The 24304-nt window shown below is 36.6% G+C and overlaps 1 protein-coding gene across 3 annotated transcripts; it reads left to right on the forward strand.

Moving 5' to 3' along the window:
• Positions 1-994: 994 nt before the first annotated feature.
• LOC119796513 (histamine H2 receptor-like) lies at positions 995-23404 on the forward strand. Of its 3 annotated transcripts, XR_005282481.1 has the most exons (6): positions 995-1082; positions 15737-15756; positions 15845-17297; positions 17416-17587; positions 17799-17946; positions 22790-23404. XR_005282481.1 is itself a non-coding variant. In XM_038305110.1 (4 exons), the coding sequence occupies exons 3-4, from the start codon at positions 16292-16294 to the stop codon at positions 17589-17591; spliced, it is 1182 nt and encodes a 393-aa protein (XP_038161038.1). In that variant the 5' UTR covers positions 995-1082; positions 15737-15756; positions 15845-16291. The 3 variants fall into 3 exon arrangements, 1 of the variants encoding a protein (XP_038161038.1); XR_005282482.1 differs by lacking the exon at positions 15737-15756 and having other exon boundaries at positions 1007-1082; XM_038305110.1 differs by lacking the exons at positions 17799-17946; positions 22790-23404 and having other exon boundaries at positions 17416-17591.
• The last annotated feature ends 900 nt before the right edge of the window (positions 23405-24304 follow it).

Raw genomic sequence — 24304 nt, forward strand, 5'->3', positions numbered from 1 at the left:
GTGTTTTTGACACACTTTCCAATTCTATCAACTCAATGCTAGAAAAGAAAAGCCAAGAGATCATGAGGTTTGTCAGCCTAACTATAGCAAAAGTCCTAAACGATGGAGAAAAAACTGGTTAATGTTGGTAAACACCTGAGGACTTTTGGATAAATGGATAAAGACAGTTTCTCACAGAGGTAATTGCAGGTTGAATCTCAATGAACAGGGATAAGAAAAACTCCCTGATACTGGCAGGGATGGACTGATGGAAAGATAAAGGTATAAAGAGAGACTGGTAATACAAAAAGTAACAGAGAATTAATTATTTGATCTTCAGCTGAGATATGAACAAGGCCATGGACAGAGAGGGGTTGGATCAAAATCAGACATTCTACATCTGGTTTGGATTCCACTCTCGTAGAGAGTGAGAGAAATGGACAAAGGCAATAAAAGAAATGAAAATGACTTTCCCTCCAGCTCAGAAGATGAATTTTCATTAGAATGAAAAAATGAGAGGTGACAAGTCATAACCGTAACGTAAGCACATAAAATTAGTAAGTTCTAAGAAAGGGCTAAAATAATAAATAATATCCTTTCTATTACTAGCAGTACTTACAGTATAACTGGTAATGATTTTCAAAGATTTTACACAGATCTTCTTAGATGTATTAAGTTTACTATGCATATATGCGTGTTTTTAAGAGATCAGGGTTAAATTATCCTAAAAGACCTTTTCACCAGCACAACCATTAGGGCTCACAAGTAGCAGGTCGCTAGAATAAAAAGTCATTGCCTATGAAAACCTGCTTAATTGAAGCAGCTTGCATGAGTAGAAACGGCAAGAAAATGAACATGCTATTTAAATACTAACCACAGTATAAAACACAAAAGAGATGAGTAGAAGCAGAACAAAAGAGCCGACCCAGAGACTGAAAGTTAAAGAGAGGGAGAGATATTCAGCAAACGTTCCTTGCTCTCTCGCTGTCTCTCTCTCTCAAGTCATCATTACACACACACCGCAAGAGACACACTGTGGTTCTCTCTGGAAGAGCAGCTGAGTAGCAGGAGCATAAGCACAGCAAGAGAAAAGCAGCCCCGAGGTGAGTTTAGAAATTCATATTCTCTGCTTATTTCATTTAAAATTAGTTATTAGATTTAAATGACCTGAGGAGGGATGTCCTGTGGTTACATTTCTGTTTTTCAGCCTTTCCATTTAATGTTACAGCATAAGAAAGCTTTTTCACTGTTTCCTTTTCTTATTCACAGAAATATATTTCAATAATTTTACACCTAACTCTATCTAATATCTGAATAAAATGTCTCCTTTATTTCCTACCTATTTTCTGCACGAAAAAGAAAGCTGGAATAGTGTTCAGAGCCTTCCCACGATAATTTGCTTTGAAATGCAGATGCAGCTGAGCTTAAGAAGCAGAATCTGTGGTTCGTTTTTTTCTGTATTCAGTCACACATTCTCTAACTGTATTAAGACTTCCTAAAATATCAGCTCTCACAGGCATGTTTGTTTTTTCTTTTTCAGAAAATGCAATATGAATTCAGATTTCGCATTTTTGAACATAATTTCTTTATGTTACACTGTGTTTTATTGTAATTGTTTCTTATATCTTATATAAAATAATCTGAATTTAACCCCTCTTAGGGACTTGCATTTTTACAAAATACCAAAACTATCTGAATATCTTTCAGGCTTAAATATGAATATTTGTAAGCACTGAGATGAGTAACTTTTAAGAATGGAACTTGAAATAATTAGACTCCAAAGTATCTGTAATCGGTCATCTGAAAAACAAAATTAGAAATACATCTACTCATCTTCATGTTTTACTGCTTGTGCCTAACTTTCCTTTTCAAAACATGTTTGTTTGTTTATGTGTCAGCTCATAATAATTCAGCCAGGTTTCAGAAAACATTAGGATGATTGTTCAAATATAAAAAAAATTCACCTCAATCTTTATTATGTTTCTTTTTTCATAAACCTCTATATTATAATACTATAGTAAAACAAAACAAAAAATGGAAACTTCTGCATATAACGTCCGGATATGCACTGATTACTCTATTACAGTACAGCTAAAGATGAGTAGGGGTTTTCTCTATGTTTATGAACATTTATTGGAACAAAATTTTTGAAAATGATATTCATGTCTAAAAATGGAGATTATACGTCTCTTTCATAGGAAAGCAAAACTGCATTGTGAACCAATCAGATGTTGGGATCATGGGGTCATGACATGATCAGAGAGAATTATATTGAGCTGAGCTCTTTAGAAAAAGCATTTAGTAAAGGGCTGCAAAAGCATAAATGTTAGATATGACAGAAAAAAAAAGAGGCTTCAAGGCTTCATTTGCTCTTTTTTACAAGAATCTTTTAGAATCATAGAAAAAGAAAATAGTCCTGGTAATCTTCAGATGCTTTTTGTTTAAGCTTTCTGCACAGTTGCTTTCTTGTAATAAGACTGACTCTCTGTAGCCAATCAATAATCTCTACCTGACCTGATCTCATTAAGCAAACCTATGTGTGGATAGGTGTGTGTGACAAATACATGCTGTTAGTGTGCATGAATATTTTATTTGTTAGATCACCCCTCTCGATATCTGATAAAAACCTGCTTTGCTCATTGTGTTTCGATTTCACACTTCCATAGTTTCCTCTAACAGGCTTAACGTAGAACAGTTACTTAGCAACCCACCATCACAGACCTTTTTCTATCTACGTTTATCTCTGTCCTTCTGTAAAGAACTAAACACAGAAATGACAAGTACGTAGACAGATGTTGGCACACAAGCAAGCACACACCTTGACACACACACTTGTATAGTTACACACACATATACACATTTAACTATTTATAGAAGCATTAGAGACAGGCAACCCTACTGTTAAGATATATGCCGGTGTTCATTAGGATAAATAATGCATTCATACTACTGATTGCATTGTACTCATCTGATGTAATTTAAACCACTTAATCTAATTTATACCACTTTTCAGGATTACAATAACAATAGAATATAATGTTTCTTTTCTTGAAGCCTCTTTTCAAATATTTTTTTAAACTAGATCTTTTTGATCATAAGGCTCGATTTTTGCTTCAGGAGACCTTTCACCTTGCCAAGTGACGTCTCTTTAGCTTCCACTCCCCTTCGCAGGGCGTCCACACAAACAGAATTTCCACACAGCGCACAGACAATTTCACAGAAAACTCAACACTTTAAAACATAGTGGATGAGCGACAGCTTGCAAATATGAACTTCTAGAGACATCTTATGATTTAGTGGGTAAATATAACCATGGTCAATATAACCATTGTGAAAATCTCTTGGAACGCGATTACTGTCCCTCTTTGAGACATGTCTGCAAGCTGTAGACATTGTGTCAATGTGTCTCGTTCTCTGTCCAGAACATATGTGTGCCGAGCATAAATCAAGCTCAGCTCATATTGACCAATATTTGCACCTTCCTTCTCATTATTATCAAAATCATACTAGTATTCAAATATTACACAAGTACGTATTGTTGAAATGTTTTTTTAATATAGTTTTCAGCTTTTAAAAGGTCTTTTGAAAATTAAAATTGAACAGTGAATAATTTCAAAAGTTGCTTTCTGAAGATGAACTTAATAGAAAAGTAGATTTCCCCACTGACTATCAAATCAGAAAGGTGAAAACTGTTTTAAACTTTAATGAAAGACTCAGATAAATGCATTTGTCACAGAAAATATGATGGCTTTACAGATAGAAAAATAAAATTTTATTTTATAAATCCTATTCCGGATAATTAGAAAACAAGCAAACAAAGGATGTACACCTGGCATCTGTACAACCTTGAGATTTGAGTAAGAAATCCCAGTTGAGTAATGAATAGCTCATTTACTTGTCTTAGATTCTGGATTATATGATCTAAGCAGTCACTGCTCCACATTTTTATTCCCTTTTACATCTTTCTTCATTTTTGAGCTCCATTTGAACATATGCTAAATTGGGCTCTTTTCAGCAGTGACTGTTTGAGCTGCAGGGGACTCCATAAAGCCAAATAAAACCAATTGGGTTCATTTGAATTTTTCTTTTGGGGGATAGACAAAAAGCACAGGAAGCTGGTGGTGAACTACAAAAAAATTGCATCTTGAAGTGACATGTATCCTTTGAAGTTAATCTATGTTTAACTTTGCAAGTTTGCAAAAGATTCCATTAGTAACTGACTTCAGCAGGCATAGAGCAAACAGAACTGGAAGCGTTGCGAGGCAAGGGCTCAAACATGTACGGCTGTAAGCCTTCTACACCAAACAAAGCTTCTGCCACCCTGCCGTCCTCTTCCACAACATCTTTGTCCCCACTTTCCTCCTCTAAATAAAAAGTTTCTGAGGAAGGAGACTCAACCAAGACCACCGACACAAAACTCTCCTCCTCTTGCATATTTCCACTGTCCATAGCGTTCCTTGACAGTGTAGTTTCTAAGTCAACATTTTGGTGCTACTTGATCCCAATGTAATTTCCCATTGGGAACCTACTAGCGCTAAGTTGCTAACTGGTTAGCAAGATGCTTTGGAGACACCTGCCACAATCAAAGTTGCTTGCAAACCTTCCGCCACAACAACCTGCCCTCTTGATAAACGACCACTCAAATGCAACGGTTGGAACAGCCGTTTCCCTACGACTTTAAAATTGAACTATTTACACTGCTAAAAAAAAACTGGAATGCTGAAATTACACACCCTAATGCTACATTCAGACCGAAAGCAGCAGGAGCAGCAAAAACGCATGTGCTGCTTCATTTTTGATGCTTGTACAAGTTTAGTTCTGATGTGCGGAGCTGCACCGTGGGAAAAGTGGGTGGGATGCGCGTTGGGCGGAGCTACCCTATCCTTTCTTTGCCTGTAACAATGGCAGCTATATATGCTGTGATTAGTGGGTAAAAAGTAATTTTAATATGTTTTTCAGTCAGAAAGTCCACCTGAAAACTTAATCTGTGCAGTCAGTTCATCCAGATTACCATCCTGCCTTCAAATATTATTTTGCTCTCGGAGCCGCTCATACCAGCAGTGCGCTGTCAGTAGGAATCCTATTCAACAGCAGCCTATGGCCCGGTCGTCTCTTCGCGGTTTGCCGTGGCGGCTGGAAGGCGGTTTTCATCTACGTAATCCAAACTGCAGGCACCAGGATAAATAAATAAAGCAAACATGTTTTGCCAGGAGATTTCAGCATTTGATGTTAATTTGGGCATTAATAAACTGTTTCAGTGGAGTGATCATAGTGATCTGTACTGTATCATCAGCAATGTGTCTCTAACCCTGCCAGCTCCCAGATCAGCTTCTCTGGTTGGTTGATGTGGCGTGTCAAGCAGCAAAAGTTTAACAGTGTTTGCAATGCGTCACGCGCGTCAAATGCTCACGACGCACTGCTTCAGCTGCTCAGACGCGCTGCACCTGCCGCTCAAAATGTGTGTCAACCATTGACTTTGGATGTAAACTAGCTGCACCTGCTCCCTCTGCTGTTTTAGGTCTGAACATAGCATTAGAACGTAGCATTAGAGAACACTTGTAAGAAGTTTGGTATCCATTCTTTGCCTGCTTTGTGTGTCAACTGTTAAAGTTGCTAGGCGACAGAGCATATGGGCATTGGAAGCCGGAGAAGGTTGGACCTGTTTAAATCCATAGCAAAAACTCTTCCAGCCTCCTTATTTTCACGGTCCTTGAAGGACCCAGTCCAGGTAGACTGGGTCCTTGGAGGATGCATCCTCTGAATTTGATCACACCATATGTATCCTGGTGTACTGGCCTGTCTCCTGGTAGCGCCTTCAGCCTCTGGACACTGTGACAGACACAGCATAACTTCTTGCCACAGAACTCAGTGATCATCATCAGTGACCATCCTTGATGAGCTGCACTACCTGAGCCACTTGTTTGCGTTGTAGAGAAACACCACTAACAATCAAAAGTGACCAAAATATCAGCCAGAAAGGATAGGTACTGAGAAGTAGTCTGGGACCCCACCTGCAAAACCACTCCTTTATTCAGTGGGTCTTGCTAATTGCCAATCATTTCCACCTGTTGTCTGTTCCATTTGCACAACAGCATGCAAAACTGATTTTCAATCGCTGTTGCTTCCTAAGTAGACATTTTGATTTCACAGAAGTTTGATTTGATTGAAATTACATAGTGCTGTTTCACATGTTCCCTTTATTTTATTTTTTTTAACACTGTATCTATTAGTAAGATGTATGCTATTCAGCATAGTATTGACAAACAATAGGTAATAGGCAGAAAAACAGGAAACCAGTTTTTCAACTATACCAAGCCTTGGCTACAAGCATATCTTTAAACCTTTTTGTATTTTTGCCATTTTTTCCTTAAAAAAAGCCTCATATAATAACATTTCAGCTGCTTAATGGTATGACATGGCCAGGGTAGTTAACATAAGCACAAATTTATACTAAAAGGTTGTGGTCCAGATTACTGAATTATCTGATGAATACATGTGTAAGGTTGATTTGGGGTAATAGAGGTGCAATTTTAAAGCTTTAATGTTCTGTGGCATATAAGACAATACCTTTTTCCTATACAGAGAAACACCCTGAAAACATATTAATGTGTTAGTGTCCATCTGACTATTGATCACAGGTTCAGTGAGTAGACCTTTTTGAACATCAGAAAACTACAAACACAGGGCATCTTTTCTTGTTTTGTTAATACACAAAACTGTCTTTCTCAGAAAACCTTTGAAAGCAACATATCTTTTTTTGTCTGCTGAATAACAGAGCACTCTATAGTCATTTCCAGCCCATTACAGTCTTTAAATCAAATTACCTAAGCATATGGTGCTGGTCACACAGAGGTGTTCCTTCCACCTTGACCATGTGTGCCTGGGCTGATGATTATACATAAATATGCAGTGGCAGTCACGGCTGTTTGTTATCAGGGACAAAAATAATGAGACATCAATGAGAAAAAGCAGATGGTCAACTTTAAAATAGAAAAGTGTAATTGACTGATGTTTTTATTTTAGCAGCAAGACAACATGTTAGCATGACTCATTTGATTTCATTTTTAATGAAGGAGTCTGATAGGGGCATGCCACTGAATATAATAAAGGCAAAACATCTGCAACCTTCTCTCACTATCTCTTACTCTATAGACACTTGTGATAAGTGCCAGGTGAAGACAGAATATTATCAAGGTGTAGCAAAACAAATATAAACTGGATTATGAACAGGGCAAATAAATACTGAATGCTCACACATGTGCAAAGAATATACACAAATAGATAATAAGAAACAATTATACAATAGATAACTTCATCAACATTAAAATAGCCATCATGTACATTGTTAAAATCTATTTTATATTGTCTTGTGCACTGAGTGGGTATCCTGCAGGTCCCAATTTAGCTAAATTGGGACCTGCTGTTGAATCTGAGAAAAGCAGATCTCAAGCTCTCTGCTTGTGATGTTTGAGAAATAATATAGCAAATGGGCACATAGTGAGAGAAATACATTCATGATGAAATCTGCTGAGATGTGTGTATCATGTGAAATCTTTACTCCTCCCATATAAGAGGTTTGACACGTTACCTGCACCTGTGACCACCACCATCTACTTTTAAAGCTATGCTTAATATCAATTTCCTTGTTAACAACTAAGATTACTCCTAGAAAGTGTGTGTACAAAATAGGGGAAAAAATTGATGTAAATTACTTAGAACATGTCATGATTGCTAGTGCCAAATGGGCTGGCAGGAGAGTTACAATGGTTAACAACTATCATCCATTATCCATACTACCTGTCATACCCAAATCTAAGAAAACCTTGACTAGTGGACTGATCAGTTTTCTTAAAAGAACAAAATATAATATGAAAATTAGTATGGTTGTATTGGACCATTCGACTTCTATATGGGTATTGCTTATCTAACACAGAAACCGAGGAACATTGCTTCTGAGGTAGGAATAAATATTTAATTGCTGTATTCCTTGATTTATCCAAAGTGTTCAACACCATATAATCACAAGATACTCATTTTAAATTTGAAAGCAATTGGTGTTTAAAATATCCCACTCCTATGGTTTTATTGTTTCTGTGGACCACTTTTATTCTTAATTTATATAAATGATTTATATTAGGTCTTAAAGACTTTTTCAAAAAAAAATTTCAGATGACAAAAGCATTTTTTATTATCAGTTACAAAGCAATATCTGTTTTCGATCAATTGTGAGTTGAATAAACTTTCCAAGTGGTTTAAGTCCCATAAATTATCCTTAAATGGGAAAAAAAATTTTATTTTTAAGAATATTAATTAATCATATATTGCACTGGAAAACTCACAGTAGAAATATTGGGTTTTGGATAAAAATTAGCTATTGTCTGCATAAAAAGTTCATCCTCAAGCGTATTAACATGATCTACCCTCATGTTAATTATTTCAATATTATCTGGGCAAGAACCAAATCCACAAAGCCATCTTCTTCAAAAATGCTCTTTATGGATTTTTGTTCATTTAACTTTCTTAGTCTGATCGTAACCTCTTTTCCTGGAAATAGGTATTCTTGATACTTCTCAGGTAAGCTTTTTTTGTACCACCCAGTTTGTCTGCAAAACAACGAATTAGTTGCTTTCTACCACATTCAATTGTTTTTTGGAGCTTAGGAGTAATGAAAATTTAAGAAAAATAATAATGTTCAACGACACATATTCACTTATCCAGCTTTGCTGACTATCCCTCCATACTAGTACATCTTTGTCATGCAATGTATTTTTTACTATTATTTATTAAATGTTTTCTATGTTCCATAGTTTATTTTTGTTGTGGCAATAGTTGTTTAACAGCCAAACTTGTAGATCTGTTTACTTAGTTTTGTCTTTTTGTGTCATCCATCATGAAAACAAATGGTAACAAAGCTAATCATATGATTAAGCCTCTCTGGGTTTATGCCTTCATTTTACTTTTTTGGTGATCTCATTGTGCTTTGAGCATGACTTTTTAAGCTTCTGTTTGCGTGTGCCTAAAAGAGTCACAGCTGACGTTAAAAAGAATAGGCTCTACATGCATATACAAAATTATTTTAGTAAACAATTTTTCTAATGTAGTAATATTTACCTTAATTTAAGTTAAACAAAAAAAGAGTAAGAAAATAATCGGTTGAGCAAAAATAAGGTTAATATGGTAAAAAATGCACGTTGCTGCTTAGTTGGTTGCTGCTAGGAATAAAGTGACACCAGAAATCAGTTGTCACTGCTTTTCTGGAGTAAAGAAGATAAATGCTGCATTAGCAGAGATGTAAAACTGACAGGGTACAGGTGGGCTGGTTCGAACAAGCAGAGCCAGTTACGTGACCATGGCAAAACTGTCTTAAACAAACATCTGAATTTGCTGAAGAAACAATGCCAGGGTTCCCAATATTTCACAAAAAATAGTCCCTTATAGGGATATTCTATTTCCATGCATTTTAGAGCATTTAATATGAAAAGCTCTTCAGAGAAAGGGCTTTCACCAGACAGCTCAGGGCTCAGCAGGTAAGAATGCAACCTTAAAAAGTAACCTTAGATATCAGTATTTATTTTCATTAATGAAAACTCCAAAAATAACAATATGAGGTATGTTCATAGTTGTTTTTATAGAGATATGAAATATCTTACTCTTTAATCCTATTATTTGGTACAGTATGAACATAGCATATATGCTTGAGGATGAAGATAGAAGTTAAAAGATAAAATCATAATTTAATACTCTTAATAATTTATTTGCCCACATTCATGTGTTTTATTATTGAATCAAATTATTTAAAACACAGCTCTGTATATGGCATATTTAATTAAAAATCTCTCCAGCTTCTAAGGTTGACATGAATAACAAATTGTTTTACTATGACTATTTTTGGTTGTTTTGTACTGGCCGTTATCTTGTAATTCTGCATGTGTGTAAAGCACTTTGTGACCCCAATGTCTATGACAGGTGCTATTTATATATATATATAAACCTTTACTTACTTACAAATCAGGTTGTGTCTGCTCCTACATCACCAGGCTGCCTCCTTTCACCTATTTGTGTGTATTTTTACCACAGTGTGGTGCTTTGCGCTCTGCTAGCGGCTACAACAAATACAGAGTTGTGCCCTATACTTATCCTCTTCTATCTGATCGCAGCTGACATTCTTCTTCTGACTCTTCTTCTCTTATCTTTTGACTGAAATGTATCTGTAAAAAATTCCTATTCTTCATCCCTGTCTGTGTCATCAGCCACTGTACAAGCAGTGAGTTACTGTACTTGAGTCCCTTTCCATGTATAAAAGACTGATAGTGTGAAAGTGCTGTTTGGGAGAGATTTTAACCATATTTCTCAACAATAGCGTATTTTAGTGACATGAGATTTATTGCTGTATTTTTGTCTGTTTTATTTTTACACATGTATATACGTATATATATATATATTATTTTTTGTATACAACGTCTATACAAAATGACAGTAAAGTTGTTTAAGTCTATATATTTTTAATGAGAAAAGGACGTCACAAGCACTTTAATATATTTAAGAACAAAAGTTAGTTTTAAGGATTTTGGATTGAGGTCTTGAATGCAGCAAAAGTTATTTAAGAACAACAGTAACTACATGCTAAACCACTGATTACTATAGAACCCACAGCCTGGAGGACGAGGTTTCTGAAAACATTTTTAAGTTGCCAGCTATAAGCAATGTGAGGGTTAGGAGCACATAATCTAACTCTGTTGATATTAACATGAGCAAAGTTGATGATCAACCCCTTTGGTCACAGATGAGGCCAGACTCAACTGTCAGTGGCTATTGAGCCACAGGCACCTGAGGAAAGGCAAGACTGGCTCTGACAGGTGGGCTTAGTTTACCACTGCCTCAGGAACCAGGGTTATTATACTTAACTAAAATCAATTTAAAAAAAGAACATTGAAATGGAGATACCAGCTAAAGTGATATGGTGTCTCTGTAAGACTAAATAAAACATACTAACGAAACATATTGGCTTATCAGTTGTTTTTATAAGCCTGGCGAACTGAGGTAAAACATTCGTTTTTCTAAGTCAGCTGTAGCTGAACCATTTTCTTTTTGAAAACGTTATCTTGTTATATTACCGTAGGTTATAAGTACATATAAACATAGTTCTAGAAATATAATATTATAAAATTTATATATTGTAAATATATTAATAAAAATGATACAAAATGTGTAAAGAAAACTTGTAGTACCAGACCTACTCATACTCGCTGTATTCCACTTCATCTGGGACCAGGTTGCAGGGGCAGCAGTCTCAGCAGAGACTTCCAGACTTCCCTCTCCCCAGACACTTCACTTGTACAGAGACAGGATAGCCTCTAGTAAAGGGCCCCCGACTCGGTACTGAAACGCCCCCCACAGGGCACCACGAGGGACATAGTTCAAATGCCTTTTTTTTCAGGTTCACAAAACACATGTGGTCAAGTTTGGCAAACTCTCAGGCAACCTGGACAGCTCTGCAGAGAAGGTAGAGCTGATCTACTTTGCTATGGCCACAACAAGAATTTTGCAGAGGAACCACCACCCTGGTCTTCAACTCCAGGGGTACTGTCCCCGACCTCCATGTGATGTTGAAGGGGATTGAGCCATGATAGTGCAATGGCATCCAGAACTCTAAAGTACTTAGGGCAGATCTCACTCACTCCCAGAGCCTTGACGCTTTGGAGTTTTTTTGACCACCTTGATTACTTCAGCCTGGGTGATGAGTGAATCCAGCCCTGATCAACCCATCTCTTCTTCCACCACGGAAGGCCATGTAAACCGGATTGAGGAGATCCTCTGAGTACCCTTTCCACCGTCTAACGATGCCCTCTTTTAAGCTCAGCAGCTCCCCACTTCTACTAAAACTATTATTGGCAAAGCACTGCTTCCCCCTCTAGAGATGGCAGAAGGTTGCCCAGAAACACTGAGGCCAGCCGATACCCGCTTACTGCTTCATGAGTTCCAAAAAGCCAACCATATTGATAAGACTGCTTCAGCTTAATAGCATCCCTCACTACCCCTGTCCACCACTGGATTCAGGGGTTGCTGCAACGACAGGCACCACAGACCATATGGACGCAAGGGCAGCTGCATAAAAAATGGAGGTGGAGAACATGGTTCACTCAAATTCCATGTCTCCAGCCTCCAATGGGATCTGGGAAAAGATCTCCCAGAAGTGGGAGCTGAACACGTTCCTGACTGAGGACTCAATCAGAAATTCTTAGCAGACCCTCAATACTTTCTTGGGCCTGCCAAGTTTGTCCACCCTCCTCCTCTTCCAGTATATCCAGCTCACTACCAGGTGGTGATCGGTGGACAGCTCCTTTCCTCTCTTCACCCGAATGTGTCCAAGATATGCAGCTGAAAGTCAGACTGAAAACTTGATAATCGACCTCTGACCTAGGGTGTAATTATGCTTGAACACGGTGTTCATTCAAAATCTGTGACTTGCACAGAAGTTCAGCAGCACTCCACGATTAGTTGTACTTAACGAGGAGACACACAGCATTCCAGATAAGATATGCACAAGTTCAGAGGTTTCAATAATAAATAACCAAGAGAACTTGTTATTGCCAATGTTAGACATAAATAGCATCTAACTTAAATGAAGCTTTAAAAGTTTGTTCCAAATGTTCTGCCCCACAAAGGGATTTTTATTACATTTAACAAGATTATAAGACTATTTGAAAAAGAAAAAATGATTGCCATAGTTTTATTTTTTGTCCACATCGCTAGAGGTGCACTGGTTGATCGGCCAGCTGATTTATTGGCCTCAATTTCCTTCATTTTTGGATTTTGGTGATTGGCCGATACTTAGATTAGAAACCAATCTTTTCCGATCTTATAACAACTGTCAGTGTCTAATTTTAGAAAATTGATAAATTAGTCAAAAATCAGAATTAGCATGTCAGGATTTTTAAAGATCTGGAATCCGTGATCAGTGGATTTGAATCTATGATAGCATCATGCTTCCATATGATGCTATTATTACAACATAGACTAGACTATTTAAGAACAGCTTACAATACCTTGTTTTGAAAAAAACAATATAAAGTCTCTCTAAAGGGTAAAAAGAGGTCCAACCAGGAACATTTAAAAAAATGGCCACTAACTGTAGGTAATGTTCCTCATAATAATAGCTCTATAACATCATATATATTTAGCATATAATAGATACCCACACACCACTAAGCTTATGAGCCCTTCGACGTTAGAAAGAATTAATTCTGCTAAGTGTACTGAGTCACTGCACGGACAATAAATCTTGTATGTTTGTACAGATATTTGCACAATAATAATAGAAGGTAAATGCTTACTTTTCACCTTTTGGCATTCTTCAAATGATCTTTGTGTTAATGTGTGACATGTCTAACCAACATTAAAGGAAAATATAACCCCATCAATCAGCTCATAACAAAAAAGAGAAAAGAACAAATAAGGAGGAAAAGAGCAGGTGATTGATGTCTTGGCAGAGAGTCTCTTCTCTGAATGGTGCCAACAGGAGTGTGCACCATTAGGAGCACAGATGCTAAGAATAGAAAGTATTTGGATGTTAGAGGAGACTTTTCTCATCCACCCTATAGAGGATGTTTATAATTTTACTTCACTGACAAAACACATGATGGCACAGTTTGTAGCAATGTTGCCTCGCAGTAAGATTGCCTGCCTGGGCTCTTTCTGCATGGCGTTTACATTTTCTCCCTGTGCATGTGTGGGTTCTTTCTGGGTAGTCTGGCTTCCTCCCACAGTCCATAAATTGGTTAATTGGCTTCTCTAAAATTGTCCTTAGGTGTGTGTGTGTGCAGGTTGTACTTCTTTGTATGTCTCGTGTTGCCCTGCAACAGACACACAAAGACTTGCATTAGATTTAAGGAAACAGATGAAAAAAAGCTTTATACTGAGCCTGAAGTCATGAAAATATAGGTGTAAAGTCGATCAAGCCTTTTTTGCACTCTTTACAGAAGGCAATAAGCAAAGAGTACAGTAATTTAGAAAAGTAGTGTTTTTAATTTTCAGTGGCTTTTGGTTTCTAAACTGTGAGCCTTGACATGATTTAGCCAATGTTTTTTTTATTATTATTATTTACAATGAAACAAAAGTAAGACTAAAACTAAGCAAACTAAACTAAACTATGCATTTAAGAGGTATTGCATACTAGTATCATTGTCTTCCCTTCCTGAAAACTATGCCTCACTATTTTCCTATAGTCAAAGTAAGACACCAAACTGCTTAAAAAAAGATATTCACTATTATTTTTTTACTTGAAAAGTTGAAAAGTCCCTTTTTTATACAGAGAGAACTCTTGAAATTAGTCTAAAGATATTCAGCGTCTCTGAATCTTGAAGTCCCAGTTATAAAATGGTGACAAATGATGAGGATGGATGAACCTGTTAATGTAGAAGACAATTAAATCCACATAAAACATTGTGAATTATCCAAAGGTTGTAAAACAAAAAGAGAACTGCTCAAAAATCACACAAAATTATTAATGAAAAATCCTGCTATTCACCACTTCATGCAATAAATAAACAAATATCAGTACCGACTTTAAAATGTGTCTAAAGAAACAGACATTTCATGCATAATGCTTTAGATGACATTTCCAAATTCAGGGGTATGTTTTAGCTGAAACGCAGAGCTGCTCCAACAGCAGCTACTTGGTTTTCAAAGGGTTATCTGTAAGCATTGTTTACCACTAGGATATGATTTGCTTACACCTGCAAAGTGTGATAATGAAAGCATCTCAAGATATTGGTCAAGCATAGATCAATACAGTGTACTTGGAAGCTATTGGATGATAAATGCATGGATGTTTCCAATTAAACTGAGATTTTGCAGGGGCAATCATATTTTGATGAATTGTTTGCAGTGCTGTGTTTCACTGCACAAACATGGAGAAAAAGAAAGTCATTTTTATCAGTAGAGCACTTTTCTTTTTCTATTGTTATTTGGACTTTAACCAAATGATAAATGGATAACAAAAAAACACTAAGTAAAGCAATCTATGCATTTAGTGACAATGACAATGCATTAAACCTGCTTGTGTAAATGCAGACGTTTTAGCTGTCGCAATTCTTTTAAGGTTTTGATAGCAGACTGTTTACAATCAACAAAAAGCTTCATAAATGAGTGAGCGTCTTTTGTTTTGTCATCAACGAGGCAAATGCAATCTAAGGTATTAGACTAAGTGTATTCATATCTGACAGAAAGTGCACATACACCCCACCCTTCCACTTCTCAAATGCTCCCATCTTGTCCCATTCCTAATAACCGCTTTGTTTACCCACTGTTTCTGAATGCTTGGATGCATAGCACTCAGGGATTATTACACTGCCTCCACTGTTTTTTTTTTCTTTTTCAGACAATGCTGATTATTGTAGATACTATTTCTGTCATATTATACTCTACAGCTTCTCCTAATTTTGTGGGTTTTCTTTTTCTTTAAATTGGTTGTGAATCTAACTGTTTCCCATTCTCTATTTTTTTATTTTCCCGTTTAGAAAGGCCTCCATATCTAATCTGATCAAACTCACCCTTTGGTGGTATCGTGTAAAAAATTATGGTCACAACATGGTCTAATGTTTTTTTATACATATGATAAAAGGGTCCTAAAGTGTTAAAGTAGTTTCCCTTTATAAATTTATTACTATTTTTTTAAGTAATTTTAGCAAAGAATGCTTAAGTTTCAACTGACTAATATTACATCTGATTTGTCTGTTTTTTTATATATATAATCCAGGAGATTATTCTTTTATACAGGTAAGGTGTTTTTGCATTTGGTAATGGAACAAGAGTGCAATAAAACTTTTCTCTCTTGCTAACTGTACTTATTATCTTTGCCCACTAGGTGTCACTACATCTACAGATAATGGCGTTGAAGGGAATACAGAAAACCAGCCAACAGAGTGGAAAAGCTTGCGCCTGGGTCACAGCGTTTATCCAGAAGGGAAAGCTGACTACCTAGCTTTTTTTCTGGGATGAAAATATTTTTCACAAATTGTGGTTTTCACACAGAAGACTCAAAACTTGACTCAAACAGAAAAATAAACTTGTAGCCACCATTGAAAGCTGAAGCTGAAAAGACTCCATGTTTGGAAAACTTGTTTTCTGAATGAAGCCAACTAAAAATCAAGAACTTCTTAAAATCATACTGTCAGCTCAAGACTTATAAAATGTGCCTGCCTCTTAAATATCAACATAATTTAGTGTAAATAAAAGACAGCATACAGATATGGTTCACAAGCATCTTCAACAGCAGTGACTTTGGGTTGTCTTCAGTAAAGCACCAGAAATAATGTTGTCAAAAGTGATGCTTGGTGTCATCCTGTCCCTCCTCATCCTTCTGACTGTGGGTGGTAATGTGCTGGTGTGTCTAGCTGTCTGCGCCTCACGACGCCTCCGCTGCCTCACTAACTGCTTCATTGTGTCACTGGCGGTGACAGACCTCCTGCTCGGTCTCTTGGTCCTCCCATTCTCTGCTCTCCTCCAGCTCAGCAGCGAGTGGCCGCTTGGCCCAGTCTTCTGCAACTTCTATATCTCCATGGATGTCATGCTGTGCACGGCCTCCATTCTAACGCTGCTCGCCATAAGTGTGGACCGCTACATGGCAGTGACTATGCCTCTGAGATATGCTTCTCTAGTGTTACCATGTAGAGTTGCTGTAGCCTTAGTTAGTGTCTGGACGGTGTCAGTGGCTGTGTCTTTTTTGCCAATACAAATGGGATGGAACACTGTTAATGGAACAGTGCAGAATCACGGGCCCTGGGCTTCTAAGGGGAAATGTCGTTTTGAGTTAAACAGGCCTTATGTACTGACAGACTCTCTTCTTACCTTTTATCTGCCTCTGTTGGCTATGTGCTGGACATACCTTAAGATACTTCAGATAGCTCGTGCACAGGCCAAGCGTATTATCAGGACCCGACCTATTCGCATCACCACTTACAATTGCAAGAACAGCCCTTCCACAAAGATGACTCTGGTTTCTGGAGTTACAGCTGTGGCGCTAAAAGACCACAAAGCAACACTGACATTGGCGGCAGTGATTGGGGCTTTTGTTGTCTGTTGGTTGCCTTATTTCATATTGTTCACAGTGCTGGGTCTAAAGGAGCATACAGACCCTGCCATAGTACCAGAATTCTCTATTGTTTTGTGGTTGGGATACGCAAACTCAGCCCTGAATCCTGTAATCTATGGAGCCCTCAACAGGGACTTCAGGTCAGCTTACGCCCAACTACTGAGATGTCGTTTCTCTACTTACAGTGGCTGGAAAAGTCAGCAATCATCTCCCACTTTTACGGCAGGTGAAGCAACTGCTTTGGAGCTTTAATTATGTCATAACAATTTCCAGCCTGATTATTCTGTTTCTTTCAGCTTGCTTTTCTTTAACAGTTAATTTGATTTCTCTTTTCCAATTCTTAGCAAGAAAGCAGCTAACAGAGGTGACACTACTATGTAATCAGACCAATACCACCAGTGCTGTAGCAATAACAACTCAAAACCTCAATCTTCAAGACCTCAACACTGATGGAACTGCTCCAGCCACTCACTCTACAAATGACACAGCTACCACATATGTCAGTGGCCACCAGGGGTAATTTGTTTTAAGATTTCAAAATGTTTTATATTTAAGTTAAACAAGTACTTTTTATTAAGGTTTGAAAACTGTTGATGATGGATCCCTTTTTTGAACTAATTAAGGCCCAACAGTAACTCTGTTTTACCCGTTGTTCTGTTAAAACATATATTAACAGATAAAAGCTCATTTACTTTTCTAAATGTGTGTGTTCTCTCTTTGTATTCAGTGATTCAGGTCTGTGCTGAGCATCTGCTCACTGTACACCCCTGATCCAGTATTAATCAGTCTGCAGGAAACAGGCAACACAAATGGACGGAGATGTTACAACCCCCAGCATAGTCTTTGCCACTGCATAACCAACCATAATGCCACATGTAAGTAGATATACTGCACATACTGACATCACTATAGCCCCCACAGGCCATATCTTGCCCAAAACAAATGAACTGTGACACAGATCCTTGCTGTGTCATCCATGGTGCAATATGCCATATGGCAGTATGCTTATTAGACCAAGAGATTTGCTTTTAGCCGTTGTCATCCTGTTTCATTACTTGTTTTTATTTCCCCTTCAAAAATGTAGTTAAAAGTTTGGAGGGAGGAAAATAATAAAGCTGTATTTGTTCCCTACGTAACTAAGATATTTACCAGATAGGGAGAACATAAGGGGGTCGACATATTCTTATGCACAAAAAAGCAATCACAGGATTTCACACAGATTTTTGTAAGCATTATCTGTATATGTGTGCATATTAAACAATTGCTGTTTTTTTCAGTGACACAAATTTGCTTTTAACATCTTGTAATGATTTTTTTTTTCATATATCATTTGTTTCCATGATTTACTAAAGTAGGTTTTATAAGTTGATAAAACTTTTATCTAACAAACATGTCCATATACAAATAGTCAATACTTCATTGATATCATCACCATTGGACATTTACGCAGTTTTGTTTCTTACAACACTAAACATTTTATTGGAGTTGTTTATGACAGAATAATGCGGAACAAATATATATATTGTCAAGTGAAAAGGAATTAGTTTTAGATTTGGAAGTCCCATTCATTTTCTCTTGCCTATCTGAGAGGAATCACTGGTTTTACAGGCTTAGTAGGTAAACCAAGACACCAGGCCAGAAGGGATAAAATGTCTCTTCAGAAAAATCTGGGTGTGCCCCAGGGTTTTCTCTTAGTGTGTCATCCTGAGCAGATGCCCAAAAACCCTTAATAGGTCCAGCAGCTATTCTTCATCTTGTCTCCTAATGGTTCCTCACCCTATCTCTAAGGGTGATAAGCTTGTATCAATGGTAACGATATTGATTGTTCAGCCATGGCCCACACAGTATCACAGATATCGGATTTATATGAATAGGTTATTAACAGATGTAACATATGGAGAAAGCTATGTCGTAATGTAGAAGGACAGAGGGTCTTCAGGCCCAACATCAGTGACCAATATGTCAGAGGACTTTAGTGTACAAAGAATATCATAAAGACCAAGAAATACACCTGTTAGAATATGGATAAGATTATTAATCCTTACCAATGTAAATTACACTTATAGATGACCTAAAGCTGTTAGAATGGAGAAACTGGGCAACTTTTCCAGACACTGTCTGAGAAAGGCACAGTCTGTGATTAGGTTGATTAGAATGCTGGATCCACACAGATTAAGTTTTTGGATGCCTATAGGTTAACAGCTCAGTGAGGACATTACAGTACTGAAGTAGCACAGCTATTTATCGTTTCTACAAACCTGGCTTTTTTTGAAAGAAGAAAAGATGTCCAACATGAATAAGTCACAATCCCGTTGGAGACCAAGTGAGCAAATAAAAGAAGGTGCTCTAGTAATATGAGAGCCAGTTGAAATGTACTGGCATACATTGAAATGGTTATACAGTATGTTCTGGAAAACCTAATATTCAACATTAGCCATGGAATCATGGTGGTGCAGACTGAAACATAGTCGTGGCAGCATCCAGGGAACAGACATTGAGATAGTAGACTCTTATAAGTACCTTGGTATTCACCTGAACAACAAACAGGGACTGGACTCACAATATTGAGGCTCTGTACAAGAAAGGTCAGAGCAGACTCTTCCTGCTGAGGAGACTCAGGTCTTTTGGAGTGCAGGGTGCACTCCTAAAGATTTATGACTCTGTTGTGCCTTTAGCCATCTTCTGTGGAGCTATCTGATAGAGCAGTGGCTTATCTATAGCTGAGAGAAAGTGACTGGATAAGGTGATCAGGAAGGCCATCTCTGTGATCGGATGCCCTCTGGACTCAGTGCAGGAGGTGGGAAACAAAAGGACCCAAACTAAAATAACATCTCTGTTGGATAATGTCTCTAACTTCATGCATGAAGCTGTTGCTGAACTGGAAAGCTCCTTCAGTGGCACACTGCTGCACCCAAAATGTACCAGGAAACATTATCACAAATCCTTCATCCCAGCAGCTGTAAGACTAAAACCATCACTGTTCCAAACAACCTTAATAAGTTGTTACATTCATGCAGATTTTTGCACAGTTTATATCTTAGTCAGTTTATATAACATGCTGCTGTCATGTTTTGCACATATCTGGTGTTGCTACATGTCAATTACTGTAAAAATGTCCACAGCTGTTTATTTATTATTTATTCTCCAGATACAGAGTATTTACATTGTAAATACACTACAGTACAGCATTTCTTTTCTTATTTTTTCAACTCTGTCACTTATTCCGTTGTTCGTTTCCACGTTATTTGTTATTTGTTTTCTAAGGTCCTAATTGTGTGACCACTTCTGCTATAACCTTTTGTTGCTGTAACACCACAATTTCCCCATTGTGGGACATTAAAAGGATTTTATATTATATTGTATTGTATTCTATTTTATCATGCACCAGATAAAAGGAAATGGTTAGAGTTGATGGAAATTGATATATCTAAATGCAATGCAAACCTTGAAGAAAACCTGTTAGGGACAGCTAAAGAGATGAGACTTTAGTGGAGATATATCATTCAGCAGGACAACAACCACAACTAGAGAGAACGGTAGATGAGACCCTTATCGAGTATACTGTAAGAATGTATTGTTCAAAACCATGACTTAGATACAAACGAGAATATTTGAATCAAAAACAAATCCTATCTATCCAATGTGACTCAGGTTGAGCGACTGGAGAAAAATTAGCTGTCATTTTCTAGATTTGAAGGCTGATACAGTTTTGTTTTTGTCAGCGGTGGCTAAAGTATTTCATTGACGCTCCTTTTTTCCATGACGATAAGGAGAACTGACAAGCTAAACATGTCTTTTTTTATTTTATGGCGAAAGAAGAGTCATGGGTGTGAGAAGTGTGTATTTGCGTGGCTTAGCTCTGAGTCTGTGCTTCACGCTACACACCAATGTTTCACTCTCAGCAGTATTGCTCTTCCTGCTCTCGCTACCAAATAAACTATATATGGCTGATCATCCTCTGCCAAGCTTTAAAAAATCCTTTTGTCTAACTATCAAGATTTCATTTCTTGCAAGAGATAATGCAAAACAGTCTTTAATTTATACCAAAAAGAACCTAAATGATATCCAAAGCAAATATTTAATTGCATTCTGTTTATTTTTGATAAAGACCCAGACAAAAAGGTACATTGACCTTTGAATATTTCTCTCTCATAGTTCTCATTTCCATATATTCAAATATGATGTAAATGTTTCTTTGTATTGTCATTAAAACATTTTCTCTGTTTCCTTTGAATATTTCAACATTATAATTAGCATATTAATTAAACGTAGTACCTACTTGGCATGGTATTATACGGCAATTATATAGGTTTTCTGTATATTTGTTTTTTACATCAGACCCTTATTTAAATCTACTTTGATCCCTGAGAAGCGGTGACCAATAGGCAAAAGAGAAGAATGTTGCTGTTCTTTGCTCTTTTGGAGTAATGATGATTTTATTGATCTGAGTGTAATGCATAATTCATAGTAGATCAGGAATTGTTTGCTTTTGGATGGAAACCTTTTATGTCTAAAACCATTCATTTATTGTAAATTTAGTTTGCTTCATTTTGACCAACATAATGTGTTGAACTGAACCTGCTATTTTCACAACTTTGGTGAGAAACATTGGAAAAAGTAGGCCATCAGTTCTTAAAAAATAAAAGTTTATTTGAATACTATAAATCAAGGTTTTCCACCCAACAGCAATGATGAACTGCTCGGCAGCATTGTATCTCCAGCAACTGCAGTATCTAGGCAAGAAAAGGTGTCAGTCTGGTAAGGAAACTGGTTGTTACTCAAAATTGTAAAGGTTACTTTTTATTTTTTGAAACCTTGAAACCTTTTTGATATTTAATCGACTAAAACTGGACTAAAACTATCACATCCAGTAATGACTAAACTGTGACTAAAACTATTAATAGTTTTCATTCTGAATACTAGAACTACAGTAAGAGTAAATCGAAGATGGCTGTCAAAATAACACTGGGCTGGTAAAGACATATTTGCTGTGAAAATAATTCTTCATGGAATTTTTCAGACTCTTGAAGTCTTATTTAGTTGCTCCTCTATGCATTTCGTTGTATTTGTCTATGACATAAAATGCTCATGAGGTCTACTTAAGTATTTCTATTAAGCAAATATTATTGATTGATTTACTTTTCGGCGGAACACACTGTTTCAGCGGCCTATCTTGTCACTTCAATTTTATGTGGCATTTGGCATAAGTATTAAGCAGGCTCTGCACTGGTGGCACCAAAAATGTGGTGCTCATTTCAGGAACCACATATCCTAGGTACTCGTATATGTGGGATGCAAATGAAACACCCATCTGCTCAAATTATTAAAGCTGGAAAATGTTTTATGTTTTACCTGTACAGATCATGTAAATATAAAAAAACCCAGCTTGTTTATTTGTTCCAGTATTAAAAAGAACTGTGAAAGAATATTTGCTGTAGTACTTGTGATATTGATATACTGTTGATCTTTACAACTCAATATGATGCAACCAATCTCAAACAAGAGACATTATAGTGAGTCTAATTTTATATTTGAATGTAGTATTATATATTAAGCAAATGCATCCTGTTTTTTGAGGACAGTCATTTTTTGACTGTAAATGTAATCCTCCACAAATATTAAGTTATTTTGGTGAAATGGATTTTTTTTTTTTTTGTGATAAATTAAAGATAAACCTTTAATCAGCGTTTTGCTTTTTCCCCCTTGTATTGAACATAGCTAATACTGAGCAAAGAAAAGAGAACCCAAGACCTCAACAACCCAGGACCTCATCAGTAAGAATCAATGTGCCCTCACAGCAGGATGTCATATGAAAAGTACTGAAGCTTTGCAAGAATACATGACACCAGCCAATTAGTTTGCAGATAACAACATCGATGGATCGTTAATTTGTGGGAAATTTTTTATCCTGACGCCAGACTGCACTCCAGTGGAAATATGAAGTACGACATCTCCAGCTTCAAAAGAACATTGCATGCATGTTCTCTTACAGTAATCAAATAAGAGAGGGAAAGTCATGAACAGATTTCTTGAGTGAATGGGCCTATGAGTTGAATCTGCAGCACACAATGTAATATTATGTTTGTTTTGGAAAAAATATATACTATCCGTCCCTGCCTCATTCTTGTTAATGCTGTTGCATGCGTTTGACAAATGTATGTATCACACTGATATATAAACACTACCAGTGACTTTTAATACACTGTATGTGGTGTTTACATTAAAAAAGTAATAAAAAAGTGTGTTCATGCCAATAAATACATTCTACAATACTGTTTTTGGCGGCAATACATGTTTGCTGAACATATGTGCATGTGTGTTTGAGAACATGAATGAAATAAAAACAGTTTGAAAATGTTACTTCAAAATGTCACATAGACAATCAATTATTTCTTTTATTAGTTATTTGGAATCCTACCATAACATACACTATATTTCCAGTTCACCCATACAGTATGGTAGTTTTATATAATCACATTTCAAATTACTAATATTAATAATCAAAAATATATGGAGCACACAGTTTTGATCTGAGCCAAGTTTAGGACATCTGTCTTTAAGGTTTGTCCAATTCTAACTACAGTATCAGTTCTGATGGGGTCTCCCACCAGATGACATAGCAGACTCCACTTGCATATTGTTAGACAAGGGGTGCTATTTTACCACTAGTTTAAAGGGGCACTTTATACAAGAAAACTAATTAAACAGATTGTATTTCTATATGGTAAGTATAGCAGTCTATCCATACCAGAAGATCGGTAGCAATTCATTGTTTTGTATTTAGATTTATCTCTTATTGCATTTGATGAATTATCTGGAAATATAGCAAAAAAATTGGCTTCATTATTTTAAAACAGGGGCAGTAATTTGTAACTGTAGATTAATGCATAATTCAGAGTTTAAATGACTACACAAATGCATAAGATTTTATTTTTTCAAATAAAAAACTGCATTATTTATCTTTAAAACATAACGTTGAAAACCTAATATTATAAACTGCCTTTATTAAAGTATGTTAACTAACAAAAAACTGTTTTTCGAAGCTGACAAGGTGCTAGGTGAACATAATTACAGGATACTGAAAACGAGGCCCATTGCAGCTCTTAAACCAGGATCACACATTATTCAAAAACTATTAGATAAATGACATTTTTTTTAAGCTAGTTACATTTAATTTTATATATTAAATTCAGAGGCATACTACAGTAGCTAAGATTAATATCTTCAAGTACC

The sequence above is a fragment of the Cyprinodon tularosa genome, unplaced genomic scaffold (assembly GCF_016077235.1).
Source record: "Cyprinodon tularosa strain WSP-4 unplaced genomic scaffold, ASM1607723v1 ctg551, whole genome shotgun sequence".
Classification (NCBI taxonomy): Eukaryota; Metazoa; Chordata; class Actinopteri; order Cyprinodontiformes; family Cyprinodontidae; genus Cyprinodon; species Cyprinodon tularosa.

Bases quoted from the DNA above. Each gene is read 5' to 3' on its own strand.
- LOC119796513 (XM_038305110.1), top strand. From the start codon at position 16,292: ATGTTGTCAAAAGTGATGCTTGGTGTCATCCTGTCCCTCCTCATCCTT. The intron at 17,298-17,415 runs GTGAAGCAACTG...TCCAATTCTTAG, and splicing joins ATCTCCCACTTTTACGGCAG to CAAGAAAGCAGCTAACAGAG.